Source organism: Monodon monoceros, unplaced genomic scaffold, assembly GCF_005190385.1.
Source record: "Monodon monoceros isolate NGI ecotype Baffin Bay Population unplaced genomic scaffold, NGI_Narwhal_1 Super_Scaffold_1, whole genome shotgun sequence".
Taxonomy (NCBI): Eukaryota; Metazoa; Chordata; class Mammalia; order Artiodactyla; family Monodontidae; genus Monodon; species Monodon monoceros.
Window position 1 is genome coordinate 78733993 of NW_021703765.1, and position 19478 is coordinate 78753470.

Consider the following 19478-nt stretch of genomic DNA (forward strand, 5'->3'; position numbering starts at 1 on the left):
CATTTTTCAAACCTTCTGATCCATTTGCAGTTGATTGGGTGTGAGGGATACAATACAATACACCCAAAATATGTGAGGCCATATATTTTTTCAGAATAACCAGTGACATAATGGATAACCCAACTTTTACCCACTAAGCTAAAATGCCACCTTTCTTAGATAATACATTTAATGACTATAGGTTTTATACCTGAGGTTTGTACCCTTCCTTGCTACTCTTGCATTTTCATTTTTATTAGAATCAGTCTGATTAAAACACTTGGTATTTTCATATATTATTATTGTTTTTTTGCAATACGCAGGCCTCTCACTGCTGTGGCCTCTCCCGTTGCAGAGCACAGGCTCTGGACACGCAGGCTCAGCAGCCATGGCTCACGGGCCCAGCCGCTCCGCGGCACGTGGGATCTTCCCGGACCGGGGCACGAACCTGCGTCCCACCTGCATCGGCAGGTGGACTCCCAACCACTGCGCCACCAGGGAAGCCCCTTCATGTATTATTAATAACGTATAACGTATATCATTCATACTAAGATGTTAATCTCCCCTGAATTAAACTTTCATAAAAATAAGGTGTTCTTATTGATCCAGTATGACCGTTGCTCCTTTCTGTTCACTCCTAGGCATTTTCCCTTCTCTTGTCTGACTACAGTGACTCTCCAGAACAGTGCTAAGTTGTGGGCAATAGTGGATGGTGAGTCTAATTCTGGAATTCAATACTTTTGGCTTATTTTTCATTATGTCAAAAAATGGGAATTATGGGTACTCAAAAGTATTTTTTATCCTTTACAGAATGGATGTTAAAATTTATCAAATATTTTCCCCATGTATATAGATTTCAGTTCCTTTTTGGGGGGGGGAACCTCCTTTCTCTTTTTTTTCTAAATTGGAGTATAGTTGTTGGTTTACTCAGCTCTTTTCTGTATCTATTAACAGTGGGATTTACGTTTTGCATCTGAGTAGTATTACAAGTATCTCTCCATCACTATAGTCTCCAAGCTGCTGACAACTTTTAAATCGTGTTATCTCTGAAAACTCCACTCATGACACACTCTTTTTCTCATACTTGAGGGGAGACAGTGGAACCAGGGCAGGAATATTTTATAGATCTCATGTCACACAACCAGACCACCTACCACTCTGCTCTCCTATGCAGAATGTCAACAGGAACTTTCTGTCCCTTTTATCTACCTAAGGGCACAACTGCTCAGGGTGCAGGGCTGGAGGTCCTCAGTGCACATCACCCACCCCTCCTGCAGGAGAACAGTCAACACCACACTGTGAACTTATCGTAGAATAGATTTATTTACCTGAAACCATGTCTGTGCAATGCCTGTTGCCAGCACAGAAACAAACTGCTTTCTATTTACAGTCTAAGTCAAACATGCGTTGATAAATTGACGTTTAGCATTTTATTGATATAAATGCATCACAATATTCGTATTGCACCAACATCTGTCTACTGCTTCTGATTTCATTAAATAAGTTACATTTAATACAGTGCAAAATAGCTGCACACTCAATATAACCGAAGTTATGAACTGGAAGCCTACATTTTTAACCATTCAACACCTGTAGTGTTTTCAATAAATTTATAAATAAGCAAACTGTACAGGGCCAATTAAAAAGTAGCATGTTTCAATGACACCATAGAGAAATCTGGCTACTTACAACTGAAGGCATGCATTACAACTGAATATTGTACATTTATTTAAGCTATGACATTTTGCACAGAGAAATATGGCGACTTGGCTGATGGCTTCTAAGCTCTTGGATAAGGTTTCAGAACCTCATTCTCCTTGCAGCAAAGAAACCAAATTTCTCTGGAGAGGCTTTCTGATTCATTAAGCTAAACTGTACATTTGTAATTATTTTGATTTAAAAGCTAAAAACCCCACTGGTAATACACGTTTCCTCCACATAACACACAATGAGTTGGGGAGTTTTTTCTAATTTTCTTTTTCCCCCCAACATCAATCATGCAGAGGGCTGGTAGATGTGTTGCTAAAAAACGCACATGCACGCAACTGAACACCCTTAAATTTCTGCAAAATGGTTTAGGAAGCGGTTACTCCAGTATTGCTGAAAAGGAAAGAGAGAGGAAATCAGCTTTATGAAATATGGGGAGGAAATGTTAGAATAACTAATTTAAGATTAATAGTGACAGATGAAAAGGAATATTCGGTTTGATCTTTTAAGATTTTAAGACTAGCATTTCTGATCAACTGTCCCTGAGGGGTTGCCTACACAGGGTAGCATCCAGAAGCACTGGCTTAGCAACACAGGCCCCTCATGTCACCTGGCTACAGAGAATCCCACCAGGCAGACACTTAATCGCTTCAGGTATAACAAAAGTTAAGAAGTCCTCAGTTAGCAGTGCAGAGGGTAAGGAAGGTGAAGCAGAGTGAGCAGCGTGGTAATCAGCGCCAAGCCTCTCTCCTTCCTTTCCCGGGGGCCAGCCTCTGGGCTGCATCCAGTCCTAGAAGGGGAACTGCTTATCACTGTTCCCTTTCAAGAAAAAAGGCTGCAGATTACCCTCACATGCAGGGTGGTGGTTTTGACACAATTTGGTGCCTCCGCCCTGCAGACACAACAGGCTTGGCAGACACTGAGCTAATAACGCTTGTGGTCTTGGATATTCCTGAGGTCTGCCCACCACACAGACATTCAGGGGCCTGAGGCCCCAGTTTGAAGGTAATGTGGCAGGTGCTGCTTGTGAGGGAAGGTGGCAGTTGCCCTGCTTGTCTCTGAGCTCCTGCAGCTCTCCCTACCCAACGTGTCACCTGCACTGTACAGATGCAGAATGAGCTGCTGGCACAGTACCCCACTTAGGAAACGTGTAAGACTGCCATCTCCTGGGCAAAGGGTAAAGCTCTACTAAAGAGGTCAGTCTGGGCATGGGGTGGCAAAAAAACAGAACACTGATGGGATGGGCCTTCAGCCCACTTGCCCGTTGGGAAAGAACCTGGAGCAAGTTTCAGGCAAGAGCTGCCTGAGAGCATGTAACATGATGGGTCTGTGGATGCTGCCGTCCTATCCAGCTACTGATAGCAGCAGAAGCAGAGAGGCCAACGGTGCCTTCCTGTGGGTACTTGGTGAGGATGGGGCTGGGTACCTGCTGCTCCCTATAGGACAGAGGCCAGGGATGTGCCCACAGCAGCACTAACTACTGAGGAGGTGCCAAGCAGACGTTTTTTGGCGGCGAAGCCTGAAACAGAGCAGACAAAAGGACTCTGCACCGCTGGGTCTTTCCCACTCCCAGCTGTCTGAGTTGAGGGAAATGGGTGCCTAAACCACCTCTGTGGGCTGGACAGGCCTGAAGCTGAGAAAGCACAAGGTAATAGCCTTCCATACCAGTCAACTTACTTTGCAAGGGCCAATAATCAAGGAACTGAGTCAGGAAAAGTTGACCACTGAATGGCACCCCACCCAACAAGCTCAGACACCCTGGTTTGGTTTGCAGCCGAGACACACTCCTTGCATTTGATCTGCTCAACCTGTTTCTACACACCCCATAACACTAAAATTGGCAAAATGTATCCCCTACATTCTCTGCCAACCAAACCAGCTCCTCCTCCTCTGAGAGGCCTCCATGAGCCAGGCCAGGACTCTAATTTAAGAATCCGCCTCCATGTGCCCTTTCTACCCCCTTACATGGAGACCTCTTAACTTTGCAGCACCTTGTCCTGCTTGATACCTGTTAACCTTTCCCCAGACGCTCAGCATTTACATCATGTCTTCTGGCTGGCCCTGTATCCAGCTAGGGCCCAAGTACCTTCAAGTACCCACAAGAACTCTCGGGGCTTCACGTGCAGGGAGCTACCACCCTGAATACGAGCTGCTGCCTAGGCCCTGCTTCACCCTGGCTAATGATGGGGCTGGTTGTTTGCTAGCTGAGCAGAACTATGGCCAGTATCTTTTCTCTCCAGGGTACATTAAAGCACAGTTAAATCTCAGCCGCAAAGAGTATGACCCAGAAGGTGGAAAAAGGTGGCCTATTTAAAATGAACCAGGGAATTCCCTGGCAGCCCAGTGGCTAGGACTCAGTGCTCTCACTGCCGGGGCCCGAGTTCAGTCCCTGGTCAGGGAACTAAGATCCCACAAGCCGCGCAGCGCAGCCGTAAAAAGAAAAAAGTCATGCAACAAATGATGCATGAGTTTATTGGTTACTTGCTTCACTCACTTTTTGCTTTTTATTGAACCAGGTAGCAAGATTCTGGGACAAGTCCTTGCAGCTAACAAAGATCAAAGGAACCATGACAAGTTTTTTGTAAATCCTCATCTTGGCATTTGTGAAGGCACCTGTCAGTCTGACCAAAGCAGAACTACCTTCTCTTCCCCCAGGCCCTCCCCAACTGACATGTGGCTGTGCTGTTATCCTAGGCAGTGGGTGGCGTCGAGAACAGCTACCCCAGCCCACAGGCGCCACGTAAAGTCGTATGCCCGCTGCTCTCAGGGTGCCTGACATAAGGGGCTTACTCATTAGTGTCATATAGCCAGCTCATTTAGTGTGGCAGTAACCTTTAGGCTAAAGCATCCAAATTTCAGGGAATACTCACGTTAGTTGATGGATGTTGGAAGGCATTGGAGGAAAACACCACAGTTAGGACTGTTAATGACTTACACACTGTTGGTTAAGACTGATCTCGAACATGCGCAAACATTTATCATAGTAACGATGGTGGTGGTTAGTGCCACATTCAAATAAAAATAGTTCTATACAATATGTTCATTTGGTCATGTGCTATTTACAGATTTTACAAAACACATACACACACATACACACTTGCCCTTATGTCCTCTACACCAGGCTAAAACAGGCCAGCAGAAACTTGCATAAAAATGTATCACAGATAACAATTAGTGCCTATACACTAAAAATAAAATTCCTACAACCACCTATGCAGCAGAACAGGATCTTTCTTCCCCTCAAGCACAGTAAAACTAAAAGTAAAACTAAGAACTTAAGAGAAAGTTGGACATCTGTTAGTTCAAACTAAGCCACTTAAGAGTTAAAAACAAGACAGTTATTTTTCTCTGTCCATTTAAAATGTTTTATTTTTCTTTTTAAACTAGATTGTGAAGTGCCACTGAAATAGGCAATGTTGGCAAAACAATGTCTGTTACAATAAAATACATTAGACATTTAAATAAATAACCTTAAAAACTATGTGAGGGGACATGAACCTGGTCGATTGAATCTGGAACAATGTTTTCTGCACAAGCGAGAACAAGCATACCTCTTGTTAAGACTGATGTAAACAGAACCATCAAAACCCTACAGGAGAAGCAGCCGAGCGGGGTGGGGGTGGAGGTGAACAAGGGCCAAGGGGTGAAGGGGTGGGGGTGGGGCAAACCAAAAAAAAATACTGACTGAGGTAGCAGTACTCTGCTCAGTGCAGAAAAATTGGCTTATGAATAAAAATTAGACTGTGATCTCAGATTAAATCCAGATGATCATGCAAAAGACACAATACATGCTATTTAGTTTTAGAAAAAAACCACACACATTCATTTCCTAAAATCTGCTGCCAATTAATTTGCTGACAATGTCTGCTGGCTCAACTATTTTTTTATACAAGGATGAGTATTAAACAGAACACTGTACATGCTTTTTCATCTACAAAAAAATATTTGCATAAAATAGTGTTAGTTCTCTGTACATGTCAATGGACACTTTAATTATGTGTATAAAAAAGGAAAATCTTGCCCCACTGGAGTCAGAAAAAGCAAAACAAAATCTAGAGTATGAAACCTCCTTCACCAGCCAGTATGTTCATGTGAAAATTCAGCAGAAATAGACAGTTGCTTTAAACAATAAAAAAATTAATTGATTAAGTTAAACATCACCTTTATGCAAAACTGTCAGTCAAGACCAGAACATATCACTAAAGTTAGTGTCTGTGCTATAGACCCAGATCACCAGGGGCATTATGAGCAGCACAAAGGGCCAGGAGATCCCATCGGTGCATGCTGAGAACGAGCAGGATTTGGTGGCAGGCTGCACACACTCTTTACCAGGTTCTAGGTAGTTGCGGGCCACAAACTTGAGGGTCTCATCCATTAGAATCACAGGCAAGGAGATTTTCAGCACCATCAGCCACTGGGTCAAATTCAGTGGTGTGATCTGGAAGATAAGCTGAAACACAAAGAAACCTCATCAAGCTCCCTGACTTGCTGGACAGGCAGCCAGGCCCCAGCCCAGGCTCCCCCCACCGCTTACTGGCAAGGGTTCCACGTAGAGGATTAAGAAATGGAGTGACATGGACAGGCAGATGGAGCCCACGAGCCAAATGTTCTCCCAAGGGGGCATCCTCAGCAGGGACTGGTTTTCAGACAAGCTGCAGAACAAGGAGAGGTAGGTGGGTGAAATGTGCCTGCTGAAAGGGCAAAGGCATATGCCATCACCGACAGAGACTGTTCAGAACCACACATCAATAAGGTGATGGCTAACTTGGCACTGCCTATTACCTACTGACCTAATTCTATTAAGTTTCTACAGTGGCAAAGTTAAGGAAGAATGTTCAGATGTAGGACAGACTTCCAATTTAAATCTAGGCTTCAGCACAGCAATCCCATTTTAGTGTGTTCAAACCTGCTCTCAATTGCCCTTGACACTTAGGCTATTTTGAAATTTCCATTTTTGTCACTGGCTTAATTAGGTGATACTGTTTGTCTCAATGCTAAAGGGCAAGAGCTCCTTCCCTGTGGGCACTGGCACACAGGGGTGCAGAAGTCCCTATTTTTGGCCTCTGCTGTCTCTTGAAGAACATGTGGCTAAGCACTCCCACTACTTCCTGGAGGTGATGATGACTTAAGCTCTTAAAACTGGTGCTGCCTGTTCTTCCTTTTGGGGAGGGCGGAGCTTTCCTGTGATTCTCAATCAACCATGAAACACACACAATCCCCCAGCGCCCTGGCTGTCAGGCTCTTGCCCCAGCATGCTGAGAAGACTCACTGACCTGTTGAGGGCGTTGCACATCTCTATGGTTACTAGAACAGAGAGTGCCATTGTCATTGGGTATGGGGATTCAAAGACGGTACAATCTACTCCTTCAAAGTCCGGGTTGTCCTCTTTACACTGTAGGAAATGGCTCTGCAACAAAAGCCCAATCAAGTTCCTGATCAGCCAAGGACATTTCCAAAGTCCACACACCAATTCCACACCAAACCCAGAACACAGACCCACACAAAATCTCACCGCATTTCCCAGAGAAGCCCTGGTCCTTCAGAATAACCTTAGATGCCACTGCTTATTGTTAAGAGTATTATTTGACTGACATCCAAACCATAGAAAGCTCAAGGACAACTGTTTGTGAAGACTTACACCACCTTGCATCTAAGGTACACAAAGAAAGGTGGCTACGTACCAGCTGGTAGAAGGACACTCTCGGACCACCCTCGGCAGCAATGAACCACCACGCAGCAGCACCCACGGTAGCAGCGCCAACATAACCTGGGAACAAACATCATGACACTAACACACATGGGGTTTACGGCCTGCAGCGTTACTGCAGGTGCTGCCTCGAGGGCCAACCCCTAGGACAGAGATCAAAGACATGGTATGTCAATGAGCCTGTGCTACCACTGGCACCTGCTCACTTGCATCAGATAAGGCAGCTAGGCTGATGGTTTCCGTAACGAGAAGGGTGTCTGTGGTACAGAAGAACCAGGCAACTTTTCCTCCAGAATTTGTGAGGAAATGCACCTACTAAAATTGGTAGGACCTTTACACTAGCCATGCCCTCTCTAACCAGCGGCCAGTATGTTAAGGCTGCAGGCACGTGTTCTCCATGTAAGGAAGGCCATGCTGTGCTAGAGCACCAGATCACACCCGTCATGACTTTGGCAAACTCATGCTACCAGTTATACACTAATTTATTTGCTCCACCAAGGGCCTGGCAGAACCTTTATATGGAAAGGCCATTAGAGCAGTTAGTGCAGAACGCTGAGCACATGGCAGTGCTTGAAGCCAATTCTGGGACCATCCCCTCCCCCACCCCAACAATTACTTTTGAATTCAGCAAGCTTATTATAAAGAAACAACCAAGGGTAGTGGAGAACACAGGCACTTGAGAATAAGAGACTGTCCCAATGCAGCAGTACCCACTGAAAGGTCCAAGTGCACACCCTCTAACCCAGCAATTCCAACAGAGCAGTAGACAGGTGGTGCACAGCAATAAGGCAGCTATACTGGTACTGATGTAAAACTACCCCAAAAACAGGGAGAAATACAAAAAGACAGGGTTCAGCATACAGGTGTATAGAGCATGCCATCTTGCTTGCGAAAATAAACACCTAAGATGGATCTATTTGCTAGAGTATCCCAAGAAGGCGTGCTGGAGGGGAACCAACTGGTTGAGAGCCTTCCTGCTTTATGCCACTGTGTGTTTTTTGAGTGTTAAATCATGTGAACATATTAAAACAAAACTGTTTCCTATGGGACCCTAAGGAAGTCATTTAACCTCTCTGGGCCTCACTTTCCTAACCTATGAAATGAGGAAGAGAGAAGCAGCATCCTGGGTCAGGACGAGGTCTACAAAGGCCACACATGTGGAAGAGCCAACCATTGCTGATGAATGCACAGATCCCTTCTCTCACTCAGGGAAAGGGGGACTTTGTTTTACATCTTGGTGATTTAAGGCCTCAGTCCTCTCTGTATTTCCTTTGCCCATAGATTAAATCTGAGAACCTCATTCACAAAGGCCCAAGGAAGAACGAGGATGCTAAAGTAAAGGAATAACTTTACTGTAAACTGGGTATACACAGCTCATTAAACTGCAAAAGGACAGTCTCCATATTTTGCTCCCCTAATACGGAAACAGAAAAAAATGTGCTTTTAAGGGATGCATTTACAAAATTTGGACTCAAACATTCGTTTAAAAATCAATAATATAAAAAACTGTACTCACAGCCAATAGCCAGGTAACGGAAAAAGAGCCACCCACTGATCAGTGGTTCCTTTGGGTTCCGGGGTGGTCTGTTCATAATGTCCAGATCAGGAGGATTGAACCCCAGTGCAGTGGCAGGCAGGCCATCTGTCACCAGATTGACCCAGAGCAGCTGGACAGGAATTAAAGCCTCAGGAAATCCAAGGGCTGCTGTTAGGAAAATACTGTTTCCATCCAAGAAGAGAAGAAAAAGACCCCAAATTATTTTTGGCCACTATTTAAAATAACATCACCACCCCATCTTCCTCCATAAAAATCAGTGGACAGCAATGATTGTTTTAACTTTTTCCCTGGGCAATCATAAAACATTTATTATATCCAATTTCAAATTAAGTTAACTTTTACAAGACCAAGAATTTTATGTTACCTTATATAGTTAATTTAAATTCATTTCTATGTTAAAGTGTATCCTTTGCACACTGGAGCAGCCGTAGACAGCCCTCCTGAGGGCCAGAGGAAGTACCTCTACTTTCACAAGGGCCTCCTTCGTCTTGCCCGGCCCTCCCTCTCTCCCGCTGCACTAAGAGCAAAGCTACTGCCACATGAAGAGCAAATCTGGAAAACTGGTCATCACAAGCCAAGGAATATATGTGACCTGGTCATAGGGACCCACCAAACAACTTCCCCGACATTGGACGAGATGAGGTAGCGGATAAACTGCTTCATGTTGTTGTATATCGCCCGTCCCTCCTCCACGGCAGCCACGATGGTGGAGAAGTTGTCATCAGCCAGGACCATCTCAGAGGCGGTTTTAGCCACCGCGGTGCCAGAGCCCATGGCAATGCCGATTTCAGATTTCTTCAGAGCAGGAGCATCATTCACACCGTCTCCAGTCTGAAAGGGTTAGAAACCCACCACTGGTTTACACCTGCCACCTAACACGCTGCCAACAAATGCTCAGCCATCCTAAAGCCAGGGAATGAATGGAGCTGTTGGGCCTCTGGACAACAGAATTCTCTGGAAAAGTTTTCGTTTTTGTAAGTTGGTGTCATAAAACACATTTCACCTGGGAAATGTAAAATTGCCAAACGAGCTATAATAGGTGACACTTCAGAGGGAAGTGGGACAAAGGGGACTTCAAATTATCTGTATTATTTTTTTACCAAACAAAACACAATATGGCAGTCAAGACAAAATACTTGTATCCACATGGATAAATCTCAAGTAGAATAAAGGCAGACTTCAAAAATATGTAAACTATAATATATATAAAGACCAAAAAAGGGCAAAAACACTTAAATATTGTCTACAGATACAAAACTATCATTCCCATGTATGTTTTCTATAGTAAACACCCAGTACTGAATTCAGAATGGTGCTTTCCTCTGGGAGAGAGAAGGGAAGGGGGAGGAAAGAGGAAGGGAGGAAGACAACTATAATAACTGGTTTCAATCAACAAAATTAAGTTGTTTTTAAGAGTGTGAAGTTTCACAGATAAGCAGCAGAAAACAAATATGACACAATGTTAACATGTCTCAGTGAAAAAATCAGATGTGAGGAAGAATATGGGAAATGCTTCATCAACAGGTAGCTCTTAAGAGAACACATCACCAGTACATCTCATCTCAGGTAAGGCTATCCAAAACTGGGTGACAGAGTGTGGACTATGTCCTGAATCAGCTTTTAGAAACGTGAGATACAAACATGTATATTTTAACCACAACAAAGATTAAAAAAGATATCACCAAGTATTTCCCCTGTGACTGATTCAGACTTCCAGGTCTTAAACTTCTCCAGAATCTTCCATGCATGCAACATACAGCATGCCAACTACTGGTCAACAGAATCCTTGATAAACAGCCCCAGATCATGACAAAAATAAAGAATTTCCAAATATGGGAGCTATTACTAAAAATTTAATGGTCAGAATTAGAATCTGCTGAGTCTGTGCAGTCTGTTACCTGTACATGTATAAAGACACTCACCATGGCTGTAATCTCATCAAAAGACTGAAGAAACTCTACAATTTTAGACTTGTGGGAAGGTTCAACTCGAGCAAAACAGCGGGCATTCAAGCAGGCTTCTCTTTGGGCTGAAGGACTGAGCTCATCAAACTCCCGACCCGTGAAGGCCTTTGACGTCACATCCTCGTCCTGCCTGAAGATGCCAATGCGCCGGCAGATGGCCACAGCGGTGCCCTTGTTGTCACCGGTGATCATGATGACCCGGATGCCTGCCTGCCGACACAGCTTCACAGAGGAGGCCACTTCAATTCTTGGAGGGTCCAGCATGCCCACACAGCCAACAAAAGTCAGATTGGTCTAGAGTTAAAGAATCACCTTATGTCAAAACAGGAAATTCTGGTTTTCCCCCCAGTGTGGACAGCAAAGGTTTCTGCATTTTCTTATGACAGAATTCACACCATTGATATAAATCCAATGAAGAACAGTATTAATTCCAATAAGTCAGAAACAATTAAAAAAAATCACTACATTCTTGTTACCAAATTCTTTAGCTTTCATAATAATATTCTGAAATGAGGGAAAAAATATACCGAGGAATAAAAACATTTTGATAGTGGCCAATTAGTTGCCCATACTACCCAAATTTGTTCCCTGTTCAAGGCTTCAGGAAGTCACATACTTGATATGAAAGTATTCTGTAAGCAGAAAAGTAGACAGAATCTCTCCACTTGGACAATTTGACCTTTAGTAACTAACTGTTTTAAAAATAGCCTCAATTTTTAAAATATCTTAAATTTACATGAGAGCTGCAAAATAGGTTTTTAGCCTTGATGATTCTACTTTGAAAGTAAAAGGCCTGTATTAAGTTGTTAACTGTGTATGTTTGAAGCAGCAATCTAAATTATAAAGGTAATAAATACATTTGGCCTGAAGAAAAACAACCGCACCCTTTTCTCGGCAAAAGCAAGACTCGGGTTTGACCTTCTATTGAAGGAGTGCTGTCTGAACACAATGAATGTGCAGGATGTGGGCAAGGAAGCTTTTCATTAGCTAACCTCATATTTAATAAAGTTGGCAGAGTCCTCCAGGTTCATTTCTTCTCTCCTCAGTGGGTTGTCGTGAGTGGCCAGAGCCAGGCATCGCAGTGTGTCGCTGCCGCTGCCCCATTCCCGAATGACAGACATGATCTTCTGTTTGACTCCAGGAGTCATGGGGACTTTAGTACTTCCAACTCGAATGTGGGTACACCTGTCAATGACACCTTCGGGGGCACCCTGGAAATGTTACAGATTTATATCAACAATTTTATTTATTAGCTCACCCAGGATTCCAATCCTGGTAAGAACATCTCAACTGCAATCTGTTGTACTTGCCTTCACAAACATTTTGCTCATCGATGTCCGGCTTGGTTTGTTTGGTGTACAGTAAACCGACATCGATTTTCTATCGCGTGAAAACTCTAGAGTAAATTCTTTTTTCATCAACTGTTTAATGACCTATAAAGAGAACATATATGGAATATTATTGGATGGCGATTTCTGCACATTTTTGATTTGTTAAACAAACACTCACTAAGTACCTATTATGTGAAAGGCAATGGGGATACAGCAACAGACAAACCAAGTTCTCACCCTCATAAAACTTACCCTCTAGTTTGGGAAAGACACACTAGAATGTGAAAGTAGATTATAAGTGCTACGGAGAAGAATATTTAAAAATAAGCAGGGAAGAGAGAAAATTATGTATGACTGTGCTTTTACATAAAGTATTGAGAAGACAGTATTTGAGTAAAAATGTGAAAGATGTGAGTGTGGCAGAGAGAACAGACGTGCAGGCTGACGTGACCTGGCACGTTCAAGGAGCCTCCAGGCCAACATGGCTGGAACAGAGTTTGCAAAAAAGAAGTGAGAGGTTAATGGCAGGAGTGGCAGAAGCAGGTTGTAGGATCTTAAGTCAATGTAAGGCATCTGGCTTTTGTAACAGGTGAAACAGGAAGACAATGGAGGGTTTCGAGCTCTGGTAGTTAAGTATTAGCTGAAGCAGGGGCAAGGAACACCACTTAAATATTCTAAATAGCTTTAGATAGCTAGTGGGTACTATATTAGATGTCAGCACATGGACAGTATTTGAAGTCATGAGGTGAGAGGAGTTCAAGGGAGTAACTGCAAACAGAAAAGGCCGAGGACTGGGCCTTGGAACCTCTTCACCTCTGGTGGGATGTGGAAGATGCAGCCAAGGAGATGGCAGGGGACAGGGGGTGGGGGAGGGAGGAGAACGAGTGAAGTGAAGGACTTTCAAGGAGGGAGAGACTGACAGGATAAACTGACAGCTCAGGTAAAACGAAGACTGAGAATTAACCTTCAGATTCAGATTTGGACTGTCTATGTATACAATCATGTTACCTACAAAATAAACATACTTTATCCTTCCCAATTTTTATATCTTTGATTTTTCTTGCCTTACTGTATGAACTAGGACTGCCAGTACAACACTGAATAGAAATGTTGAAAGTAGAAATTCTTCTTTTGCCATTAGATATGTTAATTTTGTGTAAATACACCATCAACTTGAAGATAAGTTTGTTGAGTTTTTATCATGAACTGAGATTAAATTTCATCAGATGCCTTTTCTGCATCTATTTAAATGATCTTACGGTTTTTTGCCTTTACTCAATTATGTGGTGAATTACATTGATTTCTCCCTAATTCAGACAAGTATTTAATAATAACTAGAAATCCCAAAGAACCTCAGCATCCAATGTAGGCAATTACAAGTGGGCTGAAGCCATCCTCTCAGCAAGAGTTGCCCCAAGCAACAAAAAGGCAATCACTATGAATTCTGTATTATTTGACTGATATATTACTTATGTATTTAGTTTCCATTAAGCATTTGTACCAATGACTCTAGGAAGACTGAAAGAATGGGTAGTGATTCTGAGTGAGGTGTGGACCTCGGCGCCAGACACAGCCTAAGGGGAGAGAAGAACAAAGCCATTGCTTCCAGTATCAGGGCTGTGAAGATCAACAGTCCTATCCAAATGGGCCACTAGGCCTTAAAAAGCTGGTCCTGCTCTATTCACCTCTGTACTATGAAAGGTTCTTGCTTTCCGGGGCGGGAGGAGCAGGCAAAAGTTCATTTCTGGGAATTTTCAGTGAGTGAGCACCATGACAGTCATTTCTGATCCCTTCACTCAGCTGCTGTGGCAAAAAATGAGGCAAAGGACCCACAGAGCAAGAAAATACTTAGACTGCAGACTCTTACAGAACGGACACTCCTGCCCTTATTTGCAGTGGTCATTACAATTAACGTACCACTTTTTTAAGTTCCATGCTGCTACTTGTTTCCCTTCGTTGAGCAGTTACAGGTCTAGAATCATATAATTCTAAACCTCAGTCTCTGTGAAGCTGCATCTTCGGGTTGCTTCTCAAGGGTTTAGTCACACCAACTAATAATAGAGCTATCAGACAATGTGGCTTTGCAAGGATTGGCCCCCTACTTAATGACAATTGGGGTGAATTCCCTATAACAGAAACAAAGGGCCTGGATGTCTGTTTCATGAAAACCATGTAAATCGGGGCAGGATGCCATAGGAGCTGCCCAAGATCCTCATGGCAGTGAGACTGTTAGTTGTGAAGCACAAATAGGGCGACTATACTTCAGCTGAGACATCCTCCATGCCGGTGCAAGTTTTGATTTCTCGCGATAGTGTAAAGGAGGCAAAACAATGTAAAGGAAACAGAGTGCCAGAGCAGAAGTCCAGTTCTGCCTCACACTGTCGCCCACCTTAGGCTGCCTGTGCCGTGTGGTGCCACCCTACTCCCCCAAAACACACTGCCTCCTAATCTGCCCTGGATATCCAGGGAAGGATGAAAGAAAGGAAACGTAGTGACAGCTGACCATTTAGCAGAAATGAGTCTTGCTTTTGTATAACTAAGGAAAGGCTATATTTTTAACTTTCCATTTCTCCTTATTCTATTTACCAGGAAACCCTGACTACAAGTCAAAGAAGTGCTACAAGCACTAACTGGCAGCCATTTGGAGATGACAGGTACTAAGAGATTATGTGTGGCAGAACCCAATTCCAAAGAAATCTAAGTGCCAAGGCTGGGAGGCAGCAGGTACTGGGAATAGGTCTGGAGGACCCACCGTACGATCTCCTGGCTACACCACCCTGCACTGCACGAAGATGATGTTGTCCCTGGTGCAGAGGGGCAGGTGTGTTTCCAGGGTGGTGGCTTGTGGGGGTGGGCCCAGATGGAGACTCTGGGGCCTGACCTGCTTCCTTCTTAGGTACCTTCTGCTCCTGCTCGGCATCACAGTCCCTTCAACCCGTCTTCTCCGGCTTCTGCAGTTCCCATTTCTGAGCTTCCTTAGCTCGCTTCTTGGCACCATGCTTCTTCTCTTCCTCTCGTTCCACTTGTACGTATCGCTGCCTATTACTCTGACCTTCGTGTGTTATAACATCTTGTTTGCACACTGCTTACGCTGCTTCTCATCTAAGCAACCATTCACCACTCTGTCTAGGACAAAGGCTGGATCTGTCCTGCAGTAAACTGTCAGTGGATTCTGTGTCCTCGAACACTTGGTACAGCTGGACCTGAGTAAAACCACCTGCAACAGAGGCTGACAGACACTGGCCATCTGGTCAGCCTCCAGCACCTGGGTGTCCTCAACAGACTGGTCCATCCTGCCTGCCACTTTGTTCAGCCCAAGAAACCCAGGCTCTGGGGCTCCAACAGGCAGGGGGAAGGCAGCTGAGGAGCCACAGATTTGTCTAGTGTCTAGGGCAGACACGCCTGCACCCTGCAACACGGCCACCTCACTGAGCTTTGAATGTCAAGCTAGCCTTGTAGTTGTGGTAATTCTGCTCAAATATAACATGTCAAAGTTTTGATATATTACTAGACTCAATCTGCTAATGTTGTGCTGAGAATCTCTACTTCTATTGATATATTATGAAGAATACTAGCTTGTAACTTCCTTTTCTTGTTGCATCCATGTCAGGTTTTGGTATCAGGGTTATGCTGGCCTCATCAAATGAGTTGATAAGGGTTTCATTTTCTGCCCTTTTTTGTTTTTTTGTGGCCATGCTGAACAGCTTGCAGTGAAAGCACCAAGTCCTAACCACTGGACTGCCAGGGAACTCCCCCAAACTGGCATTTCTTTAGCATTATACAGAATTGGGCCTGAGGAATTTTTGTGGGGTAGATTTTAATTACAGATTCAATTAATGTAACAGACACAGGATTATTCCAGTTTTCTGTGTCAGCTTAGAAAGCTGTGTTACTGAAAGGACTTGTTGATTTCTTCTACGCCGTCAAAATTGTTCAGAATGGCTTTCTGATCTTGTCTTTGCTATTTCCCTTCTACTTGTATTTAATTTGCTGGTTTTCTACTTTCTTCAGATGGAAGCTTATTTATCTTTTTGTTATCAATTTCTAGTTTAATTCTTTCACGGTCAGCAACCAGCTGTATTTCAATCCTTTGTAATTTGTTGAGTCTTGCTTCATGGACCAGTAATATGGTCTATTCTGGTGAATGTTCCTTATGCATTTGAAAAGCATATTAGAAGTAGCACGATAGGGACCTTCCCTGGGGGCACAGTAGTTAAGAATCCACCTGCTAAAGCAGGGGACACGGGTTCGAGCCCTGGTCTGGGAAGATCCCACATGCTGTGGAGCAACTAAGCCCATGCGCCACAACTACTGAGCCCGCATGCCTAGAGCCCATGCTCTGCAACAAGTGAAGCCACCTCAATGAGAAGCCCGCGCACCACAACAAAGAACAGCCCCCACGTGCAGCAACGAAGACCCAACAGCCAAAAATAGATAAATAAATAAAAATAAATTTTAAAAAAAAGGAGCACAATAGAAATAAGTGTTGGAGTATATTTACAGTGTCTTTCCATATCCTGATTTTTCAACTGCTTGTTCTGTCAATTTTTGAGACAGATGTGTTAAAATCTCCAACTCACTGTGAATTCATCTACTTTCCCTTTTATTTCTGTCAACTTTTGCTTCGTGTACTTTTTTTTTTTTTTTTTTGCGGGCCTCTCACTGCTGCGGCCTCTCCCGTTGCGGAGCACAGGCTCTGGACGCACAGGCTCAGCGGCCACAGTCCACGGGCCCAGCTGCTCCGCGGCACATAGGATCTTCCTGAACCGGGGCACAAACCCGTGTCCCCTGCATCGGCAGGCAGACTCCCAACCACTGCGCCACAAGGGAAGCCCGCTTCGTGTACTTTTTAAAATTTTTATTTATCTTTGACTGTGTTGGGACTTTGTTGCTGTGCGTGGGCTTTCTCTAGTTGTGGCGAGCTCTTCATTGTGGTGCATGGGTTTCTCACTGTGGTGGCTTCTCTAGTTGCGGAGCAAGGGCTTTAGGCACGCGGGCTTCAGGCACACGGGCTTCAGTAGTTGTGGTGCATGGGCTTAGTTGCTCCACAGCATGTGGGATATTCCTGGGCCAGGGCTCAAACCCATGTCCCCTGCACTGGCAGGAGGATTCTTAACCACTGCGCCACCAGGGAAGTCCTTGCTTCGTGTACTTTAAATGTGTTAGTGTAACACATAAACAATGCATAAACAATTGGACCATTTAGCACAAGGTCATGGGCAACTTGGACAAGAGGTTTTGATAGACTAGGAGGAGGCAAAAGCTTGACTGGAGTGGCTTCAAGAAAATGGGAAGAATGAAACAATACATAAAAATAGCTCTTTTGAGAAATTTCACTGTGAAGGAAAAGTAGCAGGGTGCTTAAGGCAAAAGAAAGTTTTTAGATAAAAAAAACATACTATTATTTCTCTAATGAAGATCCAGTAGAGATGGGAGATTGATAAGCAGGAAAGATGTTGGGGCTCACTACACAAGGAGCAGCTGGGTTTTGCTGGGAGCAAGAAGAGTCCATTTCACAGCACCAGGGGAGACGGCAGACCTTATGGGCACAGAGGCTGCATGTGGAAATTATCCATTGATTACTTTTATTTTCGTGGTCAAATGGCCAGACCATTTTACCTTATAGTGAGTATGGGGAAGGAGATATTGCAAGTTTGAGGAAATAAGGTATACACTAAGTTATCTAAGAGAGTAAGAGAGTGAGCAGACTAAGAATACATGGTCTGAGTGATGGGCAGCATGAATAAAACACTAAGCTCAAATACTGACCGAGTTGCAGGCATTTGCTCGTTCTATTTTAGAAAGACCCTTCAATTCAGTATCAAATACATTCATCTTCTCTACCAGGCAAGTGAGAGCAGTCTCTGTAGCTTCTCCAACTTTTTCATACACACCCTTCGCCTGTAGTAGTTAAAAGCATACAAATTACAAAAAGGGAAAAGTAGTAAATTTTCTTTAATAAAGACTTTTTCCATAGGTGGATAATCTCTTGCCCATTGTACCATTATTCTTTGGGCCGTTTTTATCCTATTCTGGAGCATATGATCCAGATAATTAAAAATAAACTCAAAGCATAGGTGTGCATTTTATCTTTTTCTAATAATTAGGTCTTTCATTTCCCTTAACCATAAGAAGCCAATATTCACAGTATTAATTCAAACATAGGGAGCTTTCAAACAGTATTTGTAATTCCTTGTCATTATTTATCATTCTACAGAGTTTACATTCTGTTTCCGTTGGGGACTGGCTTGCCTTTAGAAACCAAAGAATTTATCTCACTGTTTAATATTAAAAAGGGAGGAAAAAAAGGTTTTCTGTTGGTTAAATTTTATATTATATCATCATCATCATCATCATCAAAACCACCTTCTAAGCCTCAGCCTGTCCTCCAGGACGTAATGTTACCCATCTTAAAAAGCAAGATCAATACCCTATACTTTCAGGAAAAAGTATCCTGCTTTTAATCATTTATAGTAACTAAGCTATACACAGAAGAGAACATCATGTATGCTAGTTAAGTAACTACTTAACTCCTAGTTAAGTAACTGCAATGCTCAGTCACAGAGAATATATGAAAGGCTTCCAGCTTCCTTTGGGCAGGTCATGCTGGCTCTGATAGAGATAGGCTCTTAATGGAAAGGGAAAATAAAACCAGGAACCCATACTTTCAAAAAGGGAGGAAGGAAGGCTGGATTTTCATTCCGCCCACCGCACCCTTGAACTAGGAACAGCCAGGTCTAGTTTCTCATTTGTGAGGAGGCTTACCTCATTGTAATCCAAAGCAGAGTCATTACAGAGAGCACAAATTGTTGCCAATTCCACAAGACCATCATACTGATGACAATTCACTGGTTTATCATCTTTATGTCTGTCAAAAGAAAAAGTAACTCTTAGAACACACTGTGGTCATCTCTATTGATTTTTATTTAATTATTTACTAATAAATAGAATTTTGTGGACAACGGACTGGCAAGCATTCAAAAGAAATCTGATGCTGGAGACAGAATATGTCTCTGGTATCAGCAGTCAATCAGTAAAGACCAGGAATTCTTAGTTAATGAAATTCCTCCACCACTGGTATCAATGAAAAACAAACAGGAATTCCCTGGTGGTCCAGTGGTTAGGACTCGGTGCTCTCACTGCCAGGGCCCTGGGTCCAATTCCTGGTCAGGGAACTAAGATCCCGCAAGCCATGCAGGGTGACCAAAAAAACCAAACCAAAACCAAAACCA

General features: G+C 43.5%; 1 protein-coding gene across 1 annotated transcript in view; it reads right to left on the reverse strand.

The window, feature by feature from the left end:
- Positions 1–1283: 1283 nt before the first annotated feature.
- ATP2A2 (ATPase sarcoplasmic/endoplasmic reticulum Ca2+ transporting 2) overlaps positions 1284–19478 on the reverse strand; it is a 61201-nt gene continuing 43006 nt past the window's right edge. The window contains exons 10-20 of the mRNA XM_029219842.1: positions 19012–19114; positions 18016–18147; positions 12226–12348; positions 11908–12126; positions 10874–11209; positions 9562–9782; positions 8910–9112; positions 7368–7453; positions 6960–7093; positions 6221–6338; positions 1284–6136 (exon numbers count right to left, since the gene is read on the reverse strand). Of these exons, the coding sequence (XP_029075675.1) occupies positions 5867–6136; positions 6221–6338; positions 6960–7093; positions 7368–7453; positions 8910–9112; positions 9562–9782; positions 10874–11209; positions 11908–12126; positions 12226–12348; positions 18016–18147; positions 19012–19114 (1945 nt within the window). The 3' untranslated portion in view covers positions 1284–5866. The remainder of the gene's footprint in view (positions 6137–6220; positions 6339–6959; positions 7094–7367; positions 7454–8909; positions 9113–9561; positions 9783–10873; positions 11210–11907; positions 12127–12225; positions 12349–18015; positions 18148–19011; positions 19115–19478) is intronic.